The sequence below is a fragment of the Haemaphysalis longicornis genome, unplaced genomic scaffold, assembly GCF_048455015.1.
Source record: "Haemaphysalis longicornis isolate Haplotype H1 unplaced genomic scaffold, Haemaphysalis longicornis Haplotype H1 scaffold_3, whole genome shotgun sequence".
NCBI lineage: Eukaryota > Metazoa > Arthropoda > Arachnida > Ixodida > Ixodidae > Haemaphysalis > Haemaphysalis longicornis.
In genome coordinates, this window is record NW_027526335.1 from 44,267,494 (window position 1) to 44,295,138 (window position 27,645).

At 49.7% G+C, this 27,645-nt stretch overlaps 2 protein-coding genes across 3 annotated transcripts in view; one reads left to right on the top strand and one right to left on the bottom strand.

The window, feature by feature from the left end:
* Positions 1 to 6,711: 6,711 nt before the first annotated feature.
* LOC144173232 (uncharacterized) lies at positions 6,712 to 22,382 on the top strand. The gene is made up of 8 exons (XM_077701728.1): positions 6,712 to 7,124; positions 10,077 to 10,374; positions 14,275 to 14,660; positions 16,558 to 16,692; positions 16,981 to 17,439; positions 18,398 to 18,730; positions 20,759 to 21,010; positions 21,844 to 22,382. The coding sequence occupies exons 2-8, from the start codon at positions 10,140 to 10,142 to the stop codon at positions 21,991 to 21,993; spliced, it is 1,950 nt and encodes a 649-aa protein (XP_077557854.1). The 5' UTR covers positions 6,712 to 7,124; positions 10,077 to 10,139; the 3' UTR covers positions 21,994 to 22,382.
* Positions 22,383 to 22,773: 391 nt separating this feature from the next.
* Ankle2 (ankyrin repeat and LEM domain-containing protein 2) overlaps positions 22,774 to 27,645 on the bottom strand; it is a 34,435-nt gene continuing 29,563 nt past the window's right edge. For both annotated transcript variants that reach the window (XM_077703018.1, XM_077703017.1), the window contains exons 15-17: positions 26,534 to 26,668; positions 24,788 to 24,934; positions 22,774 to 23,799 (exon numbers count right to left, since the gene is read on the bottom strand). In XM_077703018.1, the coding sequence (XP_077559144.1) occupies positions 23,616 to 23,799; positions 24,788 to 24,934; positions 26,534 to 26,668 (466 nt within the window). In that variant the 3' untranslated portion in view covers positions 22,774 to 23,615. The remainder of the gene's footprint in view (positions 23,800 to 24,787; positions 24,935 to 26,533; positions 26,669 to 27,645) is intronic.

The window sequence follows — 27,645 nt, forward strand, 5'->3', positions numbered from 1 at the left end:
GTCGCTCCACACAAGCGCTTCACAAGCGCACATGCGACGCTTCGCTGGCTGGTACGCTAGTATGAAAATCTAAGGCCACTTGAAGGCGGGAGAAGAGTCAGCGAAGTGAATATAGGTACTAAGGAAATAAAATCAACTGAAACTTTTACCGTACAGCGTAAAACTAGGGAGCAGGAAGCATTTTTTTGCGCTGGGTCAACAATCACAGCGGTCAGCAGCACGACTAGACATCTGCGCACGCTTTTCCGTCTAAGAAATGCAATTGCTAGACGTGATATATTGTGTAAATTTTGGGGACGCTTACTGCACGAGCGCTATACAACAAATAGTCACCTAAGCTGCTTGAAATGCTAAGACTAAAGTGTAAATTGTTTATACATTATATACCTCATATTTCCGACGCCGGCAACGCTGGCCCGTGGCCGAGTGGACTGGAGTGGTAGGTATGTTATTTTGCAAGTCGCAAGTTCGAATCCCTGAGATTGCGTTTTTTTATTTTTGTAAGTTATTTTTTTCGTTTTCGGCCGAACTTTTTTATGCTGAGTTTACCACTTTTGGTCCGTAACGTTCACTGCTCCACGAACGAGCTCGCAGGACGCGCGCAGACTGACACTGACGCTCTAGCGCGTTCTCGTTGGCGTGCTGTGGAAGCACCGACTGCTAGCGGGCAGTGGGCACAGGCCAGAATCAGCAGACCCTTGGCCTGGTGCGAACACGCTTTTTACGATACAGGCATGAGTGAGGGAAGCTCCAAATATGGGGGAAAAGCTCATGACATTTCAGCGTCTGGGGTGACGCGGAGGGCGTTCATCCACTGCGTATACGCCTCGGCTAGTGATTACTACGATTCCAAGCCGTTTTGGGAGGCTTATCTTAGGCATTTTAAAGCCGACAACATGGCGGAAGCGCGGTATGACGATTATTGAGATATTGAGAATGCCCATCCAACGATAACGTCGGATGTCAAGCATGTTATTTTACAGAACTGAAACCGAAACTTGTTTGAATGCTAATCTTGGACATCGTCCAATCACGGTGCACCTCCTCCCGACGTCACAGCTTTTAGCTGGTGCGGCCGCCGCAGACCGCGCATGGTAGTTTTCCTTCTTTAGGGCTTTATAAAATAATTACCGACATATCAACCGTATAAACGATAAAAGTGTGTTAATTTGAACCAATCTGCGCAGTGCAAGCAAAAACGGGAGCTTGACTAACTCACTTAAGTGTCCCTTTAACTTTAAGAACAGCAGCAGGGCCCTTCCATGTTGCTCTAGCCCATACCTGACACAAGCTCAGTAGAAACTTAACGTTATGGCCGAAGTTGTGGCTCAAGCTTGCGCAACATACAATGTAGCGAGCTCTTTCTCAGCTGGTTGCCGGTGCTGCCAGTGATCTCTCGTCGTACACGTGCGAACACGCAGACGCCCCGGACTTCCCCCGGACCCTGCACGACCTGCTGTGCACGCTGGACGAGCAGATCCTGCGGCGCGAGCGCCACGTGGCCACCGTGTACAGGGGGCGGCGGCGCAACTTCATTGACCTCGACCTGCAGTCGGGCCGGCTGGCGGACTCGCTGTGCGCGCCGCCGGACTTCGCGGCGCCCAGCGACGTGGCCGCCTGCACCGCGGCCAAGGACGACGCGGTGCTGGCCTGCGTGGCCTCCCTGCGCGTCTCGGCCTGCTACACGCCCGTGAGCGCCTCTTCTTCGCCCAACGTGCTCTCGTCCATCATGGAGGAGATGCCGCCCTCCTGCACCGTGGTGGACAGCCGCACGGCCGGGCGTTTCCCGGGAGGCTTCTTGGGCAACCAGCGGATGGTCAACATCGAAGAGGCCATACGGGTGCGTGCGCGTCCTTTCTGACACAGCTGGGCTCGTATGTGGAGCTACCTACTCACTAAGGAGTCCCCGTAGGGTGCCTTCGCCGCAATGCTCCTGAATGACCAGTCGAAGTGGGCTGGCGTGTAAGGTGGGCGAATGGAGCGGGCGAACATGTACGACTTCCATTGATTGATTGATTGTGGGGTTTTTAACGCGCTGACGCAACGCAGGCGATGAGGCGCGCCGTAGTGGAGGGCTCCGAATTAATTTCGACCACCTGGGGATCTTTAACGTGCGCCGAAATCTTGCACACACGGGCGTTTTTGCTTTCCGCCTCCATCAGAAAAGCGGCCGCCGCGGCCGGGAATCGAACCCGCGACCTCGTGCTCAGGCATGGCTTCCACTGACGTCAGCGTAGCTGCCATGCTTGTGACCTGCACAAGCACGGCGAAAGGCTGCACACATATATCTGATGCTCTTTATCTTTAACAGAACTGAACAGGGTGGAAGTGGGTCACAAGAAGGGGTTGTGATGACGCAATGCAAGCCACCTGTTCAACGTGAGTGAAAAAGGGCATCCGCTCTGGGACATTGCGCAACGCAAAACATCATTCGCGCATTGCGTGTTGTCCCTGCGCACGCGCACTTTTTACTATGACTAACCCTACCCCCATTCGAAGGAATAGGTTTGCGCAAAAAGTCCTTGTCTTTTGCGCGAACTTATTCCTTCGTACGTCATGAACCGACTAGCCAGCAATCAAGTCCTACTAACCCTTGTTCAAACTGAAGGGCTTTCAGAGCGACGATTTTGACGGTGCTTTTCACTTCTCTGCACGCGCTCATATCTGGTTGCCGGTTTATCAGGCATGAGCTGGGTGAGGGAAGATGGGGCCGTGCACGCGCAGGGGTGTAGGAACAAATGGTCCCGGAACAAATGGCGCCGGAACTTATGGTCCCGGAACTTATGGTCCCGGAACAAATGGTCCCAACTCGAAAGTAGGAACAAATGGTCCCGGAACTTATGGCCCCAGTCACCTCTTCGGGCAAAATAATTCTATAAAACTTTACGTGGGTTCCCTGTTCAAATTTGTTGCATCTTGCTGGAGTGCATAATTTCTTGAGTTTTTTTTTAATTTTTGTTTTCTTTGTTTTTCAGATTTCATTAAACCGGTTATGTCAATTTACGCTATTCTAACTATTAAACGCGGTGTTTCTGCCAACCATGCATTTTTGTGCTAGTGCAGGGCATTGCACGATTGGCCAGTTTGGGGAATTTTTTATTCGTATTTTCGCTGTTTTTCTCCGGCCCTTTTTATTTTTGTCTTCGCGTTTTTTATACGTTTAAGACGGATATTCTTATTTATTACTTCTCTCTCTCTCTCTCTCTCTCTCTCTCTCTCTCTCTCTCTCTCTCTCTCTCTCTCTCTCTCTCTCTCTCTCTCTCTCTCTCTCTCTCTTCGGTTATTGGATGTTTGTATGTTTTAGTTTTTTTTTAACTTTTTGGTTTACCAAAATATCGTTATTTCAATTATCTGCCTTGTCGCTATATAACCGATGAATGTGCTACTTGCAAACACAGGGTGGAAAAAAGGAGCCACGCGAGAAACATGTGGCTGCATGATTTACAGAAGACGCAGAGGTATGCCTCAGAAAGAAGCGCCATCAGTTTCTTCTGAGCAAGCACTTCACGGGTGCGTGCGTAGTGAGTTGTCGCCCCCTTCCTCCCCTCGGAAGTTTTCTCAGTCACCGTAACTATTTCCACGCATGGCCAGACCCCACGCCCCTTCCCATTCAAGATATTTTGTGAGTCCGGCCGTGTTCCAGGAAGCCGCAGGTGTCGCGGGGACGCCGCTAGTAAGCGAGGTTGGTGACAGGCACAGTCTCAACACATGCGGACATCTGATCGCGAGCATCGGCTGAGCCACTGGTCAAGCCAGGCTGCCGCGACAGTCAGCACCATGGCCAATTTCTTCTAAGGAAGACAATGAGGGCCATCTCAAACAAAGAAACATGTTACCGAAGCAGTGCACTTAGAGCCACTAAATAAGAAAATTATGGCATCCCGTTATTGTATTCGCTTCAAACACCGACCGAGGGCTGCCCAGTACACGCTGATTTCAATTGAAATGTCTGCCACTGGTTTGCCTTGAATTCGGAATAACAAAAAAAAAAGGCGACCAAAGGAAGCACGCGAGGACGTACATGTGGGACAAAAAATTTGTATACCGCATTTCACTCCAGTAAATTCAGCCTTAGCAAATATATTATACATCAACAGATTCAAAATACATTGTGCACAAATACAAACGTATAAACATTAATACTTTGACCCCCTTCCTTCCCTCATACAGGCGCTCATGCATAGGAGCAGTAGTCGTGGGACCATTTGTTCCTAGTTTGAAGTTGGGACCATTTGTTCCGGGACAATTAGTTCCGGGACCATTTGTTCCGGGACCATTTGTTCCGGGACCATTTGTTCCGCGACCGGCACGCGCAGATGTAGGTTTTATGCCCTCACTGATGACATGTCCGCTGTGCTGGCGGGAGGTTTAAACGTGTACGGCCACCACCCCATGGAATGCGAACTGTCCGGTGTTCTCAGTGGTCTAGCGGATTGGGTTGCTGTGTTACGCAGACAATAAGATGCCTACGATGCGTGAGGGAAACAGACGGCTCCAGACAATTAGGCACTCAGTGAGCGTCGGGTTTACCAGGACACGAAAGTTTACGTAAAAGCAAATTGACCTGCACAGTGATTTAGGGTGCCATGAATGCGACTCGCGGCAAAAGCAGCTGATTATTAACGCTGAAAGCGCCAACAGCGTGATATCAGGCGGCGCCTTCTCCATTCACTTCCTGCATTACGCTTTGTGACATCACGTATCGCGAATGCTAAATGCGGGATCGGTGGAGCTTGCCTAAGCGCGGACGCATACGGGCCAACGACCTTATCGCCCTTGTGTTTTCATCGGAATGCGCGATGTTGCGACCGGGCGAGGGCACCCGATCCGTTCTCCGTGGCCTCCGACATACGAGTGGTAGCGTGTGTGATGCGAGCGGCCAGCCGCTGTTGCAGCCGTGAAGAAGTCCAGAAGCAGTAGGCTAACGTAACTGTTTGCTTCATAGCGAGAGGAGAGCCGAAGCCAAAAAAACGTACAATGCCCCGACGGGCCAGGTTACAAATACAGGACTCGAGCAGAGTGACCGCATGGATTCGCTGCTCAGACAGGAATGAATTTTAGCGTTTGGGGCTGCTTCTATTTATACCCAAAAGCAACAATGGTCAAACGCGAACAAGTAGCCACACGCCAAGAACATCACAGACACACACAACGCTCTTTCCAGAGTTCGTGAGTCATTCATAGCCTCGGCGCACGTGGGGTCCGAGAGAGGGGAGAGAGTGTCCTTGAAAGGTGCCGGGGCCGCGGTATCGAATGTTGATCGCGCCGATAGCGAAACGTCTGAGCCGGGCATGTCGAGGCGTGACTCACCGCCACCCTGGCGCCTGAAGGCAGTGGCGCACGTGGTGGCTTCGCACGTGGAGGCTGATGCGGGAAAACACGTGGAGGCTGATGCGGGAAAATACGGCGGCGTTGGCCGATTCGTAACAGCTTCTACGCCGGGGGTCCGAGATCCCGATGGATAAGGGTCTTCAACCGTTGTCCGGAGGGATGCTTTCGAAGAGAAGTGCTCGGCAGACGCTCGACTCCAGGCCTGGGCTGTACGACACCGTGCTGGAGCTTCACAGGGCCGATCACTGGACGAGAAGTGGCTCCCCAAGAACATCTCTGGCTTGGTCAGGCAAGCAACAGAACAACACAGGAAGACACAACCGCATCGCCGGCAAGTGCGAAGACAAATCCACACTGAAGATCTACCAGGCTTTTAGTTGCGATAAAATACGCTCATAACTATCTACTCTAGTTATATTTTAGCCCAGCAGTACTTTAGACAAGTGCACAAACTTGAAAGGTGACATTTCGCGTGATTGGAAATGTCCCACACACAAAAAAAAACTTAATCATAAAGGGCGAAACCTGCTTCAGGAAAAACAATGAAATTGAGAAAGTCAGGCGTCTACAGGCCACTTCTCGCGCCGAGAGCTGCGATTTGAGCTCTCGTCAATGCCCTGAGCTTTTCCCTTTTTGTACCGCACTTTAGGTGTGGCTGCTCTCTGAAAGCTGCTGCAACCGCGTGAAATGACACCGGTCGTCTTGTTCGACACAGGTAGAGCGAGCGGGATTTTCCCACGTTCATACGTCAGGCGCGCACTCCTTGGAGGCGGCGTTCCCTCGGCGCGATGCGAGCTCACGGCTTTGCCCCTCGGCGTGCCCGCACTGAAACACGCGCCGCAAATACCCGCGGAAGTTTTTGCTATCTCCTCGTTGCTCACATTTTCGCGAACGCGTTCGGCAAGCGAACAACGGAACGCGTTTACGTTCACTTCGCTAGGCTGGTCGGCTTCCGATTTCGGCTCAGCCACAGGCGACACCGGAATCTCTACGAGCTCGGCTGGCCGTTGCTCGAGGTCAGCTATCTGAGCTGGTGGCAGGACGGAATCGGCTTGCTCAGTGGCGAGATCGTCATGACTCCCAACTGAACCGTGCAAACCGTTTGCTGCCTCGGCTGTGGGCTTTCCCACCACGTCGCTCGTTTCTGCCCTACCGTCCGAAGGAACAACCTCCGTTTCAGCGGACTCGTGTTGCCTTTCGGTAGCCTCATGGTTTCCGCACTCCCGCGGAATGCTGTTAGCCCGCGAACTGCGCGCGTTCGTGTCGACAGCCGTTTTCAAGGCCTCCCGTGATCTAGCGCACTTCGAACATGGTGACGAAACATCTCCGCTCACCGTAGGGGCCTTACACACAGTGCACTTACGCTGCCCTCCGTCGTGAGCCTCTGGAAATGCCCAATCATCGCTTTCTGTCTGAGTTTCACCATTCCTCACAGAGGTGGCGACCCTATCGTTACTCGAGCTCTTCGCAGCGAGCCCAGCTGGTTCTTTCCTCGGCAGTTTCTCAAAATTGTACCCCTTTTCGCTTAACAGCTGATCCGACCTGTTCGAGAATAGGTACCTGTACTCCGGAAGAAGTTGTGGGAATACTGCTGCCTGCGTCACAAGTTCACCAAACGGACCTCCGATGCTGACCTTAGCAATCGGCAGACGACACACGTTTCGTGCACCTACGGCTGGTTTCACCCAAACACACTGCCCCGTTAGCTGATCCGATTCAACGTACGAAGGGTGGACCATGTCTACCGTCGCCGCGGAAAACTCGGCACGGTTTACCATTGACGACAAGCTCACGTACGTACGGCTCTAGAAACTTCCTGCTGTCCTTACTCTGATCTAGTACGTGAAAGACTAGTTTTCCCTTTTTGCAACTAGCGGCGAAATGTCCCGTCTCGCCGCAGTTATAACACGCAGCCTGCCTGCGCGCTTCAAAAGCTTTCTTTCTGCGCTGCTCCTCAGCGTCTGCTGCCCTCTCTTCGTTATTGTGGCCAGTTTCTCTATCCACGAGAACGACTTCCCTTGCTCCACCGTCTTCCCGGGGAGCTCTGCCTTTCGGCCCTGACTTATCAGGCCTCGGCCTGAACTCTTTTTGGCCGTCCTTCGGCCCCTGCGCACCTCGACGTGCGACGAATTCGGCGGCTAGTTGAGCTGCCTGATCCACACTATTTACCCCTGGCCTATCTTGCACCCAAAGTCTCAGGTTCTCCGGTAGTCGGCGGTAAAACTGCTCAAGACCGAAGCACTCAACTACCTTGTCATGCTCTCCGAAAGCCTTTGCCTCTTTGAGCCACTCTTCCATATTTGCCCTCAGCTTGTAGGCGAACTCCGAGTACGACTCGCCCCTAGATTTCTCGGCTTCACGGAATTTCTGGCGAAACGCCTCTGCTGACAGCCTGTACTTACGCAGGAGGCTCGACTTGACTTTCTCATAGTCCTCCGCCTCCTCCTTTGGCAAGCGGGCCATCACGTCGGATGCCTCACCTGGCAAAAGCGTAAGCAGCTTTTGCGGCCATGAGTCCCGGCTAAACTGTGCCCTCTCACACGTACGCTCGAAGTTGACCAAAAAAAGACCGATGTCTTCTCCTACCTTGTAGGGTCGCATTAGGTCACACATTCGCAACGTAGGTCGCTCAGTCGCCGCAGACTGCACGCTGCTGCCACTCTGACGTCTAGGTCGAGACGCCTAGACACCTAGACGCTTCATTTCCAGCTCATGCTGTCGCTCCTGTTCTCGCCTTTATCCTCGCGTTCCTTTTCTCGCCTTTTTTCCTCGCGTTCCTGTTTCTGCCTCTCGAGCTCCTGTTCTCGCTTTCTTTCCTCGCGTTCCTCACGCTGGCGCACAGCCTCTGCCTCTGCAACTTGACGTTTAGCGGTTTCCCTGCCATTGATCGCCTCAATGCACTCAGACAGCTCGTCATCGTCAGCCTTTATCAGCTCTGGCTTTCTCAGCGCGTCCGTAACATTCAAGCGCAACGCTTTTGCAAGCTCTAACAACTGCGGTTTTTTCAACGCCTTCAAATTCATGGCCGGTCTAGAGTACTGCTTTCCCACTGCTCCAAAAAATGTTTTGCGCGAATAACCCACGCGTCAAAAACACACGCCCTACCAGCTACCCTCAGAAGCCTGGTAAAACTCAGTGAAGAAAAGTCCCGCACTCACCCTTGACCGCCGTGAATTCTGCGAAGTCCGAAGCCGCCTTGACGTCCGTGGTGTTGGGTCTCGCACCGCTGGCTCCAGGTGTTACGAAGTTGTCATCCCACCGCTGCCAACCAGTTGTTGCGACCGGGCGGGCCGAGCCGCAGCCGGGAAGACGTCCAGAGCTGATAGGCCAACGTAAACTGTTTACTTCATAGCGAGAGGAAAGCCGAAGCCAAAAAAAAAACGTACAATGCCCTGACGGGCCAGGTTACAAATACAGGACTCGAGCAGAGTGGCCGCATGGATTCGCTGCTCAGACAGGAATGAATTTTAGCGTTTGGGACTGCTTCTATCTATACCCAAAAGCAACAATGGTCAAACGCGAACAAGTAGCCACACGCCACGAACATCACAGACACACACAACGCTCTTTCCACAGTTCGTGAGTCATTCATAGCCTCGGCGCACGTAAAGTCCGAGAGAGGGGAGAGAGTGTCCTTGAAAGGTGCCGGGGCCGCGGTATCGAATGTTGATCGCGCCGATAGCGAAACGTCTGAGCCGGGCATGTCGAGGCGTGACTCGCCGCCACGCTTGCGCCTGACGGCAGTGGCGCACGTGGTGGCTTCGCACGTGGAGGCTGATGCGGGAAAATACGGCGGCGTTGGCCGATTCGTAACAGCGAGCACATGGGAAGCTAGTAGCTTGAGCTCACCGAAAGCCGTTTGCGGCCTGTTGGTCCAGACGAACGCACGTCATCTCGTGTTAGTCGGCTCGATTAATGGAGCAACAGCGTACAAGAACCGGTATACATTTTTAAAAGTTTATACCGACGATTCATACCAGTATGAAGGCTGGTATGAATACTCGATAGTACGGACACAGGTCTAAGAAGCTTTGTACGGACTTCATATCTGTAGGCATAGGGAACTCAGCGACAGCTGCATGCAGTTTTGTCACGTCGGACCCCTTGACGGGTAACGATACGCGCTTCAGAAAGCGGAACTCCGCATAGCCAACCTGGCGTTTCTCCGACTTTAGAGCGAGCCCAGCGGAACAAAAGGCCTGAGGAACATGTCAGTTTTTTTCAAATGTTGATCGACCCACCGCGGTAGCTCAGTGTCTAAGGCGTTATGCTGCTGAGCCCAAGGACGCGGGTTCGATTCCCAGCCGCGGCGGCCGCTTTTCTGATGGAGGAGTAAAGCAAAAACGCCCGTGTGTATGAGATTTCGGCCCACGTTAAAGATCCCCAGGTGGACAAAATTAATCCGCAGGCCTCCACTACGTCGTGCCTCAGCGCCTGCGTTGCGTCGGCGCGTTAAACCCTACAATCAATAAATCAATCTAATCAAATCAAATCAAATGTTGATCGAAAGTTTCGGAAAACACGGCAACGTCATTCAGGTGAAAATGGCACGTTTGTCATTTCAAGCCGTGGCAAAATGGTGTCCGGCCCCACACGCTGTGAAACGCTGCCGGGGATGAACACAACCCAAAGGGACTTTAAATTCGTAAGTTTCATCCGGTGTCATCTAGAAAAGATAAGCCCGACAGAGATATTTAGCCCTGAGTGAGTTACGGCCATCAATTTTTCCCTTTTTCTGCCCGCAGAATACCCGGGAAAACAGGACCGCCTCACCGAGGACGCCACAGAGGCGTAGCCGGACGCAGAGCATGATGAGGCACCCCTTGACACGGCCGCTGCTGCAGATCCTGAGCGACGACGCGGACGGCCGCTGTTCGCTGGGCATCGAGCGGTGCATGAGCAGACACAACTGGGAGTGGAACGAGTGGCCTGCCGCGAACGACGAGGTCGTGGCCGTGCTCGATGACGTGGACAGCGCGCGCTTCTGGGAGGACGTGCTCAGCGCGCTCTGCTCGGGATCCACTGCGGCGCTGGCCGCTGAAGGTCAGTCACGCGTTCAGCCTTCGTTGCCTGTGCCCACTGAGAGGCCGTGGAATTTCCAAAAACTTTGAGCTTACCAAATGTCCAAACGCTTCCTTCGCGCCCGACTGCACTCAAAATTTCGACCTCTTGAAAACACTATTTTCGAAAACTTTACTGAAAAAATTCCCCCGCATTTCCCCGAGGGGGAGAATGTGAAAGTGCGAATGCACGGTTGTCGGCCCGCTTGCGGCGCTTGCGCTCGGCCCCCGCAGCCCACCGCCTCGCCGCCTTCTCTTCCATCTCTTCCATCGGGTTTGTAGTATCACGTGTACACCACGCAGTTATCAAGCCGCTATAACGCCGCTGAGTCGCCAACGCACGCCGCTGACGACGTAGTTTGAAACTTTGAATGCGTTAAAGATATAAGGCGCGTCACTAACACTGATATCAGCGTCGCGTCCGTGGCTTGGTCGGTAGAGCGTCGCGCTGCGGCCGCGAAGTCCTCGGATCGAAACCTGGCGCCGGATGCTGTTTCTTTTTTAAATATAGAGGAGCACTGCGGACGCCGACGCCGCCGCCGCCGCCGCCGGCGGTGGATGGTTTGGGGTCGCTTATAAAGTGCATTCGCACTTAAAAGAAAGCATCATGCAAAATACAACAGCTGAAATAGCGCGTGGACGCCGCAAGCAGCATGCGAAAACCGGCGATTTTGAAACCGAAATCGAGGAGAGCGCGGCAATGACGCAGGTGCAGCGTGGTCTGCGGCGGAGCTTTTTTAAACGCTCCTGACTGATTAACGAGGCGTTTGACGGGGCTACCACTCGTGTCCCAGCTGATTTCGGGTGCTTACTACACATTAAAAAAAAATTTTGGTCGAGGTGAAATTTGAGTGCAGTTGGCCTTCGTATCGGGACTCGAGCTGTGGAACAGCGGATATATTAAAGCGAAGCTTTCTACATCTCCCTGATGGCGATGTAAGTACGCCAGAACGCTCTGTAGGAAAGCCAACTTTACACAGTGGAAGGATTATTATTATTATTATTATTATTATTATTATTATTATTATTATTATTATTATTTGTGCCGTATTTCTGTTCCGTATTTATTTTATGCAAATCATCATCTTGCTTGTTTGTTTTTCACTTTTCTTGATTTTGTGTTGCTTGAATTTCTGTCGGTTTAAGTGTCAGTGCTTGTAACGCTGACCTTCGTTTTTCCATTTTGAAACTTCCTAACATTTTGTTACAAAACCTTTGTTTTATGTGTATAATCTATCTCCGTCATGTTCATTGAGTATTTGCTTGTGTATTTTCAATTTTTCACGTGCCTGCAACGTTTTTGCTGGCCGGGTGTCATGGCTTCTAACACTAGGCTTCCTTTTTTTTTTTTTTGCTGTTTTGCTTTCTGGGATCTCTGTAACTATTTTTACCTTATTGTTTCTTTCATATATATGGTTTTCTGTGTAGTTTGTTTTTATGAATGCTTGTATATGGTGTACCAGTACCAAGACCCTAGGGTTGTTCCTGGGCACCAAAAATAAAGGTTGATTGATTGATTGATTATTATTATTATTATTATTATTATTATTAAGCGTGAACCTTTATTAGATGCAAATGCAAAATTCATAATCGAATCAGCCAAAGTCCAAATAACGACAACGCTTAGCCAACCGAATCAGCCCATTCAGATGACCCAATCACAAACTAGCAGCTATAGAAAATCATAACATCACATTTGCTTAGCTCAGCGTTGTCGTAGATTTCGACTTCGGCTCATTTTATTCTGAACTTGCATTTGCAAAGAAGAAAGCTTCGCCTTTCAGCGCACACTCGAAGAGATGTTGCCATCACGTGGCATGACACAAGTTAAGCCGTGTATGCCAAGCCACGAAGTTACGTTGAAAAAAACAATGGCTTGAGGTCCGGCTAGTTTAATTACGAAATATCGCGTGAAAGCAGCATGCATTCGTGCTTATAAAGCGTTGCCCCCCTGCCCACGGTGGGTGCAACACTTTGGTAGGCTTCAGAGTACGCACATGATTCAGAGCACGGCCAGAGATTTCTTGTGGTTCACCCTACTAGAGCGTGCGCTGTAAGTTACTGATTGATTGATCCATTGATTGCTTGGTGGGCGTCCCAGCATGCAACTCTAACTCTGTATAACTCTAACAACGGCAACTGACGGGTATGGGTCGGAGTTTAGGCCTAACGTTTCGCTGTCAGGCCTCACGACGTGAATCGGTACCCGCAGAATGACACACGGTGGGTACAGTGAGTACTATTGCCAGGGTGCTGGTTGACGAAGATTCACGTTAGGCCTAACGACCCATGTTTAGGCCTAGCGTTAGATAACCTTTACGTTGAGCCTTATACGACGTGCGAATCTGCACTCTTTGTACGTCCAGCTGTAGGTACTGCTGTACGGCGTTAGACCTCAAAAGCGTGCACATTAGCCCTTACACCGGGCCGTTGCATGCCAGCACCCTCCCCTCCCCTGCTGCGCATCAACTTTATCGCAAGGGAGTTATGAACCGACAAAGTAGGGTGAAACATGGTGGTTCAGTTCAACGCTTAGGGGCTCACCAAAGAACGAAGTTCGTACACTAAACAGTCAAGCCTGATCCACTGAAAACAAGTGTGGATGCGGACATTGCTCAACACCTCCTTTTAAACGTCCCTGTTATACAACTGCGTACCGTATCGAACGCGGTAATTGTTATCGCAATCCCCTTGTCCCCTTCTTCGTCCTCTTTTCTCACGTACACTTCCGTGCAGGGGTTTAGTAGCCGGGGGTATAGGAAAGGCGGGTCGGTGTCGTAACACTCTTGAAATTTCTTGACCCCTCCCCCCCCCCCCCCTCGTGCCCCCCCGTTCCTTTTTTTAGGACTTTCTTTCGCTCATGCTGTTAGCACAAGGGCGCCACAAGAGCGGTTGCTGGGGTGTGCACTTTTTAAAGCGAGAGCTTCTTTAGTGGGACCGATGGGGTCCTGTCAAACAACTAATTCATTTCCCCATAGACCAGTTGGTCGACCGAAAAGCTCTGATAAGACATCTGGACACACAGCGCATGTGTGAAACCGCAGCGTTTCATTGTGTCAAAACGGTTTCTTGAAAATCGCGAGAAAAGAACGGTTTCTAGATAAGACAATACACGCATCGATCATGAAGGAGGAGTACAATAGCATACGTTTATCTCGATCATATCGCACGGGTTCGTTCTTTGTTTGCGATTTGGGTCTTTGGAGGTTTGACGATCGACTGGGCGCACTTTGAGCGAGGGTTGGATGAGGGTTGGAAGAAAGTTTTGACGCTTTATCATAACCACACCTAACCTGTGTACACGCACGGTGCGCATTACTTTGACCGGCAGACTGGTGTTCCCAAGAATGAGTGTTTCTCCGTAGCTGGGATCAACCGGTTTTTCTCACCTGCCGCCACGTGTGCCTCCTTCCTGACCGTGACGTCACGCACATTTCGCCCAGCGGAACCGCGGAGAAGCCATGGTGTCAGGCTAGCACCCCAGGGGTCGACCTAGACCACATGCAACAAGCTCTATTTTCAAAGCCATTATTTATTTTGTTTGCAGGAACCAAGCCCCAGAAATTTGACGTCAATCCAAGCATTTTTGACGTGTTTTTACTCTTTGTGCCGTCGGCCATTTTTGATGTCGTCCGACAACAACGTCACGTTTTTCGTCTCGAGAAGCAAATAATGCTTTCGCATTAAAAATGCATTTCTCTAAGATTGTCAGGCACGATACCCTGTGCCCTCCGACAGCATTCTGGTCGAGAACAGAGGTATATACAATCGTTTGTGTAGACATCATTCGGTATTGTAACTTGTAGCATGAGTGATATGCATTTCACAATAACTTGTTTTATGGTGATATCTTTGGACAAAACCACATGAACCTCATTTGCAGAGGAAAAGCGTTCGCCAAACGCACTGCTGAAGTTCCTGAAGGACACGTCGGCGACGCGCCTCGAAATTACGCCGGACAGGTTGCGGGCGCTGCTGAAGCGGGTTTCATTGGCGCGGGGGGCTTCCCTGCCGAAACTTCGCCTCGTCAAGTGTTCCCGGGGCCTGGTGACCACGCAACTGGTGCACCTATTCTACCGCGTGCTGCCGCACTGCCGGCTCGCCTATGTGTACGAGCACGCGGGCCACAGCTGCGTCTACAAGTGCCCCGCCGAGATCGGAGAACTTCGGCACCACAGCATCGCCAACGGAGACTTCGTGGTGCTCGGAAAGCCCGTCGGAGACTGCCGGGCGTTCGTGCGCAACGCGAATCTAGCCGAGTGCCCAAAGGTCATTGGTGAAACTTCTATAGCTGACATAAGATGGGACTCGGAAAACGGGCGAGCAATAAGTTTGCGCAATACGAAATACGTACACAGGTGCCTCGATCGCGAGGCGCTGAGCGAACGCTAGGCTCAAGCTGCGGCTAGATTCTGCTGCTAAATCAAGTACTGCTCTCAGTGTGGCGCTATGAGTAACGTGATATTAATGGCGCCGTAGCGTCCACGAGTAATAATAATCATCATCATCATCATCATCACCACTACCACCACGACCACCACCACCAGCCTATCTACGCCCACTGCAGGGCAAAGGCCTCTCCCATTATTCTCCAATTATCGCGGTCCTGCCCTAACTGCGACATCCCCGCAAACTTCTTGATCTCATCTGCCCATCTAATTTTCTGCCGCCCCCTGCCACGCTTGCCTTCTCTAGGGATCCACTCTGTTACTCTTATTGGCCAACGGTTACCTTGCCTTCGCATTACAAGCCCTGCCCACATCCATTTCTTCTTAATTTCTACTAATATGTCTTAACACGCGTTTGTTCCCTGACCCACTCCACTCTCTTCTTGTCCCTTAATTTTACCCCTGTAATCTTCCGTTCCATTGCGCGCTGAGTCGTCCTCAATTTAAGTTGAACCCTCTTAGTGAGCCTACAAGTTTCTGCTCCGTAGGTGAGTACCGGGAAGATGCAGCTGTCATACTTTTTTGCTTCTTCAGGGACAATGGTAGGCTGCCATTCATTATCTGAGAATGCCTGCTGAATGCACTTCACCCCATTATTATCCTTCGGTAGTAGAATACTACCGAAGAATACTTCGGTGGTAGAATACTCGCCTGCCACGAGTAATGTCCACCCCTAAATGACCGGATAGCTACTGCTAGTCACACCCAATGCAGCCGATGACTTACTCAGTGAGAGAAGAAGAAGAAGAATGCATAATCACAAGAAATTTTTAGTCCAGAGCTTCCGGGATACTCATTTTGCAGCCAAAACTGTCTACCTGAACCTGTCTGCCTGTCCTCCTTGTTGTCATCGGTATCGCCGTTCATTCGGAAGTAACTATAGACGCACTGAGCAAAAGCAACTCATAGGGAAAGCCAATTTGAAAGCAAACACATAGTCCTTGCATCCGTTAAATAATGGACCTGTGTGTCTTGTGACCCTGGGAGAGTGGATTCAATACAAATCTCAACGACAGACATAATGTCATCACCCGCGACACCTGCGCAGTGCGGTGATCATGAAGCGGCAGTGAGCTCAGGTGTAGAACTGGTAGACCGTGGGGCCGACGAGAGATGGAAACAAGCTTCTACCACCCTCCGGAAATGAAACTAACCCCGTATTTTCATCGCCCAATTTCAGTTGTTCCCGGAAAAATTTATTTACTACGTATATGTCGTGACGCATCGCCATCATCGCTTCTCCCATAACCAGAGTGTTTGCCATTGCAGTACCACGCAAGTTAGTTCCTAATGGTAGCCGATCACTTTAAGCACTATAATACAGGTTACAGGTGCACATCGAGAACTGCACCCACAAAAAGTAAAACTTCATGGGCGGCTTCCCTGATTACTTCCAAGTGTCTCAACTTTTCAGCGAATTTTTCATATGGGAGATAGAATATTGCAGCATGCATATTATTATGAAACTGAAGTCATTGTTCCCCGACACCTCGCAGACTGAGGCTGGACCTCATATCTATGAGCGGCTTCCTTTGACCGAAGTTGTCCAGTTGCTACTCTGATGAGTTCACGGTGCAGCTAGCGCAGAAGATAAAAACTTGCCATATCTCACTGTGTGTGAAGAAAGACCGTTAATAAACGGTTCCACTCGGCTGACGCACTCACTGCTGGATATTGGAAAGCATGCATGCATGTTATACAATCTTCTTCTGGCGCAGGGCGTCACCGGTTCCATCTGCTTGAGCAGTATCGACAGCAACCGGAAGATCGTGACCGGGGACACCGGCTTCGTCAACAGCGACGGCAATCTCGTTCTCGCTTCCCGACCAGCCCCGAGGATCTACGGCCAAAAAGTACGCATGTCTTTCGCACAACCGTGCGGAGCAGTAGCAACAGTATAGAAAAAAAGCACGGGGAAATGTGATCTAAAGTTCATCATTGAGCTTTGTTGCGTTTGGAGCCATATATGGAACTTGGTGCCTACGTTGAATATAGGCCTAAACGAAAAGTGCCGACGAAGCAACGAAGTCTGCCTTGCCCATCGCATTTACTTCACGATTGGTGCTGAGGCTTCAAAGGGCGCCCTCCGGAAAGAGGTACCAGCCCCCCGCTGAAATTGAGCCCACACACACGAAACGCAGGTGGACATGACACTGATCAGCAAGTGCCTGAAGGACGTTCCCGGGATGACCGATTTCCTGCTGTGCTGGGAGCGCATCGCCGAAGGTGACGCCGCTCTGGTGGCCTTCTACTGGAGCGAAGCCGGTGGCGACAGGTCCGGCGAGCTGTTCCACCGGCTCGCCACCAAGCTGCCTGCCCACTGGCTGCCACGGCCCTTCCCTCTGGGGCCTCCACCCAAGGACCGGAGGCCAGATGCGCACGCACTGCTCACAGAGTATGCCGCGGCCGTCGGCAAGCTGTCATCCTGTGGCGAGCCCAACGTCCAACGCGGCGCGCCCGTGCTTGTGGCCTTGGCCCACTCGCTTAAAGTTCCAGTCGCACAGATCGACATGAACGCGAGCTACTCGCGCCAAAAGGCTGGCAGAGGCGCGGCGTCCGCCTCACAAGCATCTGCTCTCCTTGACCACATTGGATACGAGGTGATCAAGCCAAATCATGTGCGGCTAAAGCTGTTGCCCGCCGTGAATGAATTACAAAAAAATGTTGTCGCAGGCTTTTGGGTGCACTATAAAGGTAATCTGGACATCTTTGTGAATGCGCGCAGGGTGTTGCAACTGTAGACATCACTTTAATAACCTTTTCACGGCGCAGCTGTTAAGCTTTGTTTGCCATGATCGCCTTCGTGTGATTGAAAACTCACTCGCATTCCCTTTCCATCCCTTCCCATTTACTCCTTGGAGGGCTTTCTTATTTCGCTTTAGGCACAATTAGGCACAAAAACTTACTAGGCACAAAAAACTTGTTTTTTCTGTTACAGCTGGTAGCTGTCCTAGGCAATATTCCCCTCCCTGCTTTTCGTCCACCAGCACTCTAATCTTCTTTTCGTTGCCTCAACAGCCTTGAAGTTAACTCCCTCTGTTAATACCATCTTGGTGATACTGGGGCGCTCTCTGGTGGTGGGTTAGAGAGCCTGTGTTACACCGCCGAACAGACGACAAGGCTCGACTTGTCCGCTGTTAATACAGAGGTGGTGTACATAAAATAGCACTCAGTGTCCTGAATAAAAACCTTGCTTAGTTATTGTGCAAGGCGGGCGCTGAGTGGCACCTACTCTGTACAATTAATAACAACCATGCAACCTAGCTGGCCTTCTGAAATTTTTCTGAATTTCAAACTGATTTCCTGTGCCAAAGCGGGGCTATTAAGTGTGACTTCGTGCAAAATTTGTAGGATATCATTCGAGGACCACGCCGAAAACTTATAAACATGGGCACTTTCGTTTTTCCCCCATCAGTTAACAGCCGCAACATTATGAATGGGACGCACGCCTTCATGCTCAATAGTTCAATGCCCTACCCACTGATCCACTGCGACAGGTGTTGAACTATTTCAAAATCACCATTCGTCCCTCTGCGCTTCATCGCACTGATGCTCCAGATTAGCGCGGCCAACCTGGAGAGCAGCCTTCCAGTGTCGAAACTCGTCGAGCGCGCCGCCTGCACCCTGGTGCTGCCGGGACTGCGTCGGATGCGGGTGTCACGCCTGGACGGCAAGGCCTCTTTCCCGGACGTGGCCAACCTTCTGGCGCGCTCCTACACGACCAACGACCAGCTCTACATGACCGCGTGCAAGGCCCAGGACCAGCACTCCACCAGGCTGCGCCACCTGTGGCCCTTGATCGTGGCCAATGCCGCCTCTCAGCTTGTGCACGACCAGTCAGGACGGCTGGTCGCTGTGGACATCTGCTGCAACTTTAGCACTGAACTCACGGTGAGGCCGTGACACCCACCCGTGGCGACTTTAGGGGCAGTAAAATTTACTTCAGTAAAATTTACTTCAGCTTCTGTCACAGAGCATGATATTCACAGGGGCCTTCTTGAATGACAAGGACAGCGTGGCTGAAACAATATATTAACACACCTTTGCATGACTGCCACGTTGAGTTGCAGGTTTCGAAACGTGAGGAACAATGCACTAACCCTAGTTTGTGCTAGAGAGACGATGGTCTAGTCCTGTCTACATGGACATTGGCTGCTTCTGCAACTGTTCAACAGTTCCAAACCAAGGCCTTTCGTTTATGGCCGTGACCTAATTATGCAGCCTCTTTGATTCGAATTGCGCCATTTTGGGGTAAAGCGGGTCCTTTAGTAATGCGGAAAAAGCAAAATTTGTCTGGCAATTGCAATACTCTCTAATGCGAAATTTGTGCGCAGCGCAAACTGCAGTCTTCTCGGACACGGAGCATAGCTGCTGCATCTCAGGAAGTGATCGCGTAATCAGCAAATGCACAGCGGCGCGCTCTACTCTGCCGTTGTCTCGAAGAGCGTCGCCGTCACCGAGCATGTTGTTGTAAATCGTGTTTGAACCTCCCGCGCAAAAGTCACGTGGTTCGGGTGAGCCGAGTAACGAGAAGCTCAGCCGCGTGCTGAGCTTCTGTGGCGCTGCCTTGGCATACTGCCCTCCCCTCACACTTTCGCCGTACTTTCATCCTCGCTTTCCTGCGGGCTTATTTTCGGTGGCCTCTTCGTTCTCCCGGTGGTTATCTCATAGCGCATTGCCACCTAGGGGAGAGAGAGAGAGAGAGAGAGAGAGAGAGAGAGAGAGAGAGAGAGAGAGAGAGAGAGAGAGAGAGAGAGAGAGAGAGAGAGAGAGAGAGAAGAAACTTTAGTGAGCAAAAATAAAGTGTATGGTGGCTTCCTAGTCTAGAAGTCCATGGGCAATCCTGGCGCTCACTGCTCGGTCAACCAAGATAATCTGGTCTTCGAGGCTCGAGCTGGATAACATGCTCTCCCACTGCTCACGGGAAGGGTTAAAAAAGTGTGTGTGTGGGGGGGGAGTTAGGGGTTTCGGTCGCACTCCCAGACGATGTGATAGTGTGTGCCTGAATTGCCGCAAAACGTACACTCCAGGGAGTATTGTGTAGGGAATAGATGATTTAGTCGTACTGGGTTTGGGAACGTGTTTGTTTTAATTCGTCGTAATGTGTTTTCCTGCGTTTTAGACAAACTGGGTTGAGCGGGGGGAAAGGTCCTCCTACATAACGTGTTATTTCCTCGCAAGTCTCAATCGGCGTTGGACTGTGCTCCTCCTCTGAGGCCCAGTTGGTGAGAGCGCGGACCAATGCATGGGCTGCGTCATTGCCCGGAAGATCGCAGTGAGCAGGGGTCCACACGATTCTGACTCAGCGCAATGCTGTTCGAGAAACTGCGCCAGCCGCATAGCTTCTGCATGCCGCTTGACAATCAGTGATTACCCCAGTCGCGGTTGTTTGGGTTATAGCCAAGGTGATCGCCACTTCTTCCGCTTCCTGGATGGAGCCAGTCTTGATTGTGAGACCAGAGAGTGGCTGGTCCCTTGAGGTGACCACTGCCCTATACCAGCGATAACGGATAGCACAACAACCCTTGCACCCGTAATCGCACGTGTGCTGCATAATCACTCATCCCGACAGAGTACAGCGCACGGAGCAACCAAGCCCCCCAGCAACGAAGGGTGGGTGCGGTCGCTCCGTACTCTTAAATATACCGCCGCAAAGAGAGCTTGCGAGTGAAAATACAAGCTACTAGAAAGATTCAACAGATGGTGCGAACAGTCCAGGCACACCTGCTTTGAGCTACAGCGCGAATTTTTGAACGCACAATGGGGAACGTACTGGTACGTCAGTGACACTGCGGATGGGAAATGCGAAAACGTACTGGTACATCAGTGACAGCGAAAGGGTTAAAGCGACAATGCCTTGCCACTGGCAGCCACTTTTTTTGGAGCGTTCTTCTAACCCTGCCTCGTACTGCTGTGCAGCTGCCCAAGGCGCTGCAGGAGTCTTTCTTGGCCATCATGGAGATAAACCGCTCAATGGAGCGGCCTCTGCACGAAGCCACCCAAGCGCGAGGGCACCGCATGCTGTTCTCTTGCATGATGGGCACCACCTTCAAGAACGAGCAGAGCGACAACGCAGCACTTGTACAGCTGATGATGGCCAATATGCTGCTGGACGCCAAGAAGCTGGGCTATGCCGGTGTCGTCAGCATCATATCCCACACTGTGCCAAAGGTGAGTAACGGCCAACGTGTACGATTGAAGTTTCAGGTTCTAAACGAGGTTTTTCTTGACTGATATGGCCTCATCTTCGCTTAGCAGCTAGGGCTATCATGTCAGGCATCTAAACATGAGTGCCGACTGCAGGGGGGGGGTGATGTATTGCAGAATATAATAAATGGAAATGTAGATATCTAAGTGACGTTTCTTCACTGTTCTGTCACAACGCATCATATCGGATCGTAGTCCTTCTAAACTTTCGAAACAAACAAGCTCTGGGCTCACTAGTGCGTTCGCAAGTATCGTTGGAATTTGAAGACTTGATTACAAATTTTAAAGAATAATACGCATATTGTACAACTGAATTTTTTTCATAAGCATTCTTTTTTTCGACAGCCAACTCCAATAAGCATGTATTATGAAAAATGCGCTAAAAGGCTTGCGTTTCTGCATGACCTTCCCAGTTTAAAATGCCTTTGCATTATTGTATAAGCCTAGAATAAAACTAGTCTTACTTCAATCTATGTCTGCGTTTCTTTTTTAATAGTTATCATAAACTATTAAAGTGTTGCAGAAACGAATTAAAAACATTCGGTGCAAAGAATATACTCGAGTAGCACAGGACAAAAGCATTTGGAAAAGCACGGGAAAGGTTTGTGTTCTGCGCTGGACATGCGTAAACTGACGATGATGATTGCCGGACGCACAAAGCTACACTGACTGTCAGAAATAAAATCAAACCTCGAAAATCATGCAGCATTTTTCTAGAATCCGGATAGTGTAAAACCGCAAACTTAGGGGCTCATGTTTGAACTTAATTGCAATATCCTGTGACGGGCTCAATGCAGACGGTCTCGCAGCAGTGGTTCGACTTCAACGTTTTCGACGAGGCACAAGTGGCGGACTTCAACTACCGCGGCCGTCGACCATTTGCCAGCATACAACCAGGAACGCTAATCACATCAGTGTTCAAACTCCTGGAATCGCCCTCTACCTAGCCATGGGCGCCCCATCCTTTTCCCAAAGCAGAGATGGTCAGCAACCTTAAAATATTCCGACGGGCATATCAGCTTTGCAGAAGCCTACTGCCATCTTCATTGTGGCTGCAGGAGGGTCAACCAACAAGTTTTGTGACATGAGCTGGCTGTGTGTCCGACACCACTTATATGAAACGGGAGCCATCACTGGCAGTCTGCTGTCAACAAAGGAGATGAGGTCAAGGACAGTCCTCTGTGAATCGTGCGGCTGCCCGCAAAGCGACTAAGTTTTGTTTTGATGAAATGAGCACATTGGCTTACAGTAAAATTAACAGCAATTTTGAATCCGGGCAATGTGAAACAAAAAAAAAAAACATTCCAAGATTGACACCCATAATGCACCTGCCATATGTACCCTTTGCTTGTCTGTAATAAAAAAATTTACTTTTAGTTTCAATTTTCAATGACATCAAAATCCGTGCCTCTATGGCTGTTTTAGAGCAGCTTGGCGCAGGAAAATGACATTGTACCAAAATGCGCAATATGCGCAGCTGTCTCACCCCTGAATCTCACGTTAGGGAGTATCGTAATTGTCAGCCATATTTTTTATTTTCTTGTTTTTTTTTTTTTTTTTGCAAGAAATTTTTACTGTTGTGAATGATGCAATGTTCACGGTGAATGTTGTGAATGTTCATGGTGCTCACACAGTAGTGCCTTTATCTACCTGCTTGAGCACCAACTTCAGGGACAAAGAAGGCGTGAAAAAGAAGGGGTGCTGAAATGCAAACCAACACACACAAGCAAGCCACAATAACCATTTAATTTAAAAGCTGGACTGGAAACAACTGCAATACGTTTCAATTCGCCACTGGAAGTCAGCAAAACAAACAGCTAGTAATCAACAAAAAAGAAAGAAAGAAAAACTTGTTAAAACTTTTTGTCAATGCAAACACAGGGGCGTTGCTGCTCCTATCCCTGCTCTTGAAATCTTATTTGTACTGTGTCTTGTCATTTGAGTTGAACTGTGGATGCTCTCAGGTTTGTGTTTGCGTTGGCTAATTTTAAATGTCATTCAAGGGCCCTGGCAGTTTCACCGGGGTGATGCTTGCGGTTAATTCATCGGCACTTCTGCTCCACACTCCCTTCTGCACATTTCTTTGTTTTCCAAAGCAAAAATACTACGCCGCACACCCAGCAGTCATGACTGATAAACGTGACACAGCGCAAGGCTTTTATTCACATTTAAACACTGCACCCATCCTGAAGAAACTGGCTCCACCTGGTCAGATGTAGGCTGGTCATGTGCTGAGATGTCCACAGTTTGTCTAAGGTCTCCAGACTATGCACCCCTTAGGAAAAGTTCCTTACGTTTGAAAAGACTTTACTGTAAAACCACGAGAATAAATTACACAACACTCAGGAACGAGTTTGTCAATAGGCAGGCACAAAACTGGCACAAAGCAGGCGACAGTGGCCCCCCCGGCCACCGGCGTCGCACTTTGATCAAACGCAGCTGCACACGCGAGTAGTAGCATGTTGTTGGCACTAGACTCTGGCAAATCCAACAAAATTCAGGCAGCAGTGGGGCCGCCACACGCACGAGGCTGCAAACAGGCAAGGACCGGCAACAACAGGCCGTGATGTCACAAGTGCTGCCTCGGACTGTTGGCGGTGCTCCACAGGGTCTTGGGACGCAGTGCTACGCCCGACATATCCCTCTGGGGTGTGCGGCATGCCTCCCCCTTGGTATCTCCATTTGAACGTGGGGAGTCGGCCGTAGGGGTGTGCGTTAAATGTCTCGCGTTATTCACCGACGGACTCGCCCATCTGCAAATAGGAGGTGGTTGGAGGCTTGTTACAGCACTACTTTTCAGGAACATAGATCGAACTCTTCCGGTATCACATACGGTATCCATCCAATCCTGTCATAGGCTGCAAACAGCCTGCCATACATCTTCAGGCATGTGCAAGCACATGGACAGACAGGGCCTTCACCTATTCATTTTTCCGTGCTAACTGTTTCTGTAGCTCCACTTTTTCTGTCAGCCTACCACATGTTACAGCCTCTATTGCTGCAACTAAGCTTTAAAGATGTAATCGCTGATGAGGTGGGTGGCATGCTCTATCACAATCATGTATGAAATGAACCTCTGGTTTGATATTCACGTTCTCAAGTGCACCAAAAAAAATGTTTTAAATGCCCATCACATTTAAAAGCTCCTACAAAGACTGAAATCATTATAAAACTGTACACAATTATTTTACTCTTATAACACAGCTAATGAAGCTACAATTACTTTTCATTTTTATTGCAACTAACGTGTGAAATAGGCAGAAATGCAGTCAAAGAGCACTGTTATCTATTCTGGCGTATGTGTTAAAAACATGCCCCAAACCACCTGCTCAGCTATTACACAAAACACACTTGTGAAATGCATGCGCGCGCAACATGCGCACATACGAGCGCACAAACACACAGTAAATGAATGATGGAGAACAAAGGCCAAGTAATGGTGCAAAACTCCGCCCAAGCTGAAAGCTGTGCCACGCATTCATCAAAACATAGAGACAGTGACAACCGAATTTGACCCACACGTCAACTCAAAAAGCTGGAGCAAATGCTGAACACGGCAGCTCAAGCTGAAGAAAAGTACACCAGGAAACCATACGAGCAACGCATCTTACAACAGACTGGAACACTGCACAATGGCAAATGCCAAAGCCTACTTTTGTCATTAGTGTTGCTCCTTGCCCTGTAGCAGTTCATACACTTTGCAACGTTGGAGAGTGCACCAAGCAGCAAAATCGAGCTCACCTGGACAGAGCTTCAGCAGGGTACGAGCAGACAAGCTGCATCCACTGATGCACACACGGGTAGAGAAGGGGGTCGATGCTGCCGGAGTCGAGCAAGTGCGGCTCCAACGCCCTGAGCACATCTGCATCCAATTTAGTCGGCTGTGACCTAAGGCAAAAAAGAAAAGAAAAAAAAAAGGGTAACTTTCCAGCCTAGTGGCTCTTTATCCTTACTCTACAATAAAGCGGGACTTGATAAGTACAAACTGCCACCAAGTAAATAAACTCTTTGTGCCTCCTTTTCACACCTCAGCTATACAGAACATTTTGAATCACTTATTCGATCCAAACAAAAACTTGAGGGGAATACTGATATGTTTCAATGTCATTCCTATGTGGGCAGAAAAATAAAATTAATAATCATAAAAAGTAACTAAAAAGCTACTTAATAACCTTCCACCAAATTTTCAGTATGCCCGTTTCATACAAGCTTCATGAGCACTTGGCCTTTTTTATTTCTCGTGGCTACATCTTCTGGAAAAATAAATTTAATCTATCACAAAAGTACCTTCTCCGTAATATGCCCAGCGTGCACTGATAGCACATTAGCAATAGACTGAGATTCAATTAATGCCCTCAGGTAAGTTCCGACATTTGATGTGCAGCTATAAGACACTCTTTTCGAATTCGGGATTGGGGATTGTATTCAGTCTTTTCTCGAGCCAGCAGTTTTCTGACCGACCGCGAAAGTGGCTGCTCATGGAACTGTCTCGCATGATCACAACCGGTGCCAGCCTCAAAATTAATTCCTGTCCATGCTCAAAATTTGTTTGACAACCCCACAATCGATGGGGTTAAAATTAGTGCAGAATTTCAGCAACAGCTCACAGGTTAGCTTCGCACTCTGCAGCCCTGTAACAATTTTACCGGGCGCAAACAGGGTGCAAACTAGCCCTGCCAGCAGCCACTCTCTGAACTCGTAACTGGTTGCAAACAACGAATGGGTGCTACTCTTCCCCCCTAACTTATACCACTACTTACAAGAGTCCTCTCGTAAATCCAGGATTCTGCACAAATAGCTTCCCACTTCAGCTTCAGAGTGAAAGAGTCAATACTGCCAATGACTAACGAAATTGTCAAGGTATCAGACAACAGTGATGGGAAAGGGATTTAGGCAGTCCCCAATGAGGTCCCAAGTGGTGTTGTGCAAAATTTTGGCATGTTCATTCAGTTTCAGTGATATTTGTGGGTGTAATTCTATGTCATTTCAATCTAAAAAAAAAATAGTGGTTCACAGTTTGTCTTCACATTCGAGTTGCCACCCAGTTCTTTCACACGCAACATTGTGTTGTTACCAACTCCTAACAACGTATATCCCTGCAGCTTCATCTTCAACAACTTGCGAACTATGGAATGGCGCTATCATCACAAGGACTGCGATTGCATCAACAACCTTCCCACCCCACAGAATCTGCTCATCACTAACCACAAGACAGTGGATGGCACATTATCCCTCCCTGTTGAAGAGCAGTATTGTAACTGGCTCAAAAGAGACAACACCTGCCATTCTACTGCGTCACTGTCTACTCATTCGCTGTCTCCATTGATCCTCATCACTAATGTGAGGATCAGCAAGACCAAATAATGCAGGTCATGATGAGGTCAACAATAGAGACACTCTGACATGCACAGTTTGGCTCGGAAACCAGGCACACATCGTTAGCTAAGACAGAAGCCTGAGCGTCGAACGGGTCAAGTGTCCTCTTACCCTTGCAGGAAAACCAGGGGGCCCTCGTCAGGGGTGTGTGCGTCGGGGGAAGGCCCACTCGAAGTGGAGGAGCACGGGCTGGTGGGGGGAGTGAAGAACTCCTCCTCCTCCTCTTCCTCCACAGGCTGCGTTTTGCTGCGCAAGGAGAAAGAAATTTCCAAGGGAATGAATCAGAGCACGGTAGCCTCACTGCCGCAAATTTGTGATCTGCTACAAATTGGTGCAGCCTTCTTATTATAAATCCAATAATACAAAAGCACTGGACGTAATGAGGCCACCCTGTTCGCCAGTTGCCATTTTGTAAACTTCCAAAGCGGAAGGGTGCACTGAAGGGCTTGTTGGTCTTGTCGTCTGGGCTGTTTTCTGAAGCCAAGATTCCAATGCACTTCGAAACCATCTCTGGAAAAAAAAAAGGGCCAGAAAAACAAGAAAAGCCAGCAACGATTTTTTCCAGCCCTTCTGCAGCGACACAGCTTAGCAAACAGGTTTAAATACTGGCCTTGTGAACATGAAGGACCCACGGAATCTCATTCTAAGCCTGCTTACTGCAACACATGCCATGTATGTAGTCGAGCAAACACTCGGTTCATATCTCGAATACGAGGGACACTGCATTTGTGCTGCCCATGACAGGGGCAGCCATAAAATGAAAGCTATCACCTACTGAAGTAATGATCCAAGCTTCCACCATTACAAGCTTCCACAATACTATGCACTGAAGCAGGGACATGGCTTCAGATGCAAACTTTATTCATAGGACGACTGCGATACCAATTTGTAGGGATTTCAGAAATGCTCCTTTGGCATAACCATGAAAATATCAGCTGAATGTCCTAGAAGCTTTTTCAATATTTTTCACATTAAATTTTTTGGAGCCTAGAAAATCGCTAAATTGGGGTAAATGGCTCCCTAACCACCAACCTCTGCAACAGGTATTTTACCCCCACCATATGACTGTACTGTTTGGGTTTTCGACAACATGCTGAAAAATGCATATCTAGTGCACCAACAAAAAACTGGTAAAAAAATTTAATGGCGATTACAATACTACCTAATGCGATTTTTGAGCACAGCTGTTTAGCTGTTTCAACTTTTCAAAATATGTTGAAGTA

What these genes read in the sequence shown, in the direction of transcription:
- LOC144173232 (XM_077701728.1), top strand. Translation starts at nt 10,140, where the DNA reads ATGATGAGGCACCCCTTGACACGGCCGCTGCTGCAGATCCTGAGCGAC. An exon ending in TGCGGCGCTGGCCGCTGAAG is followed by an intron (nt 10,375 to 14,274) that starts GTCAGTCACGCG and finishes CCTCATTTGCAG; the next exon opens with AGGAAAAGCGTTCGCCAAAC. An exon ending in ATCTAGCCGAGTGCCCAAAG is followed by an intron (nt 14,661 to 16,557) that starts GTCATTGGTGAA and finishes CTTCTGGCGCAG; the next exon opens with GGCGTCACCGGTTCCATCTG.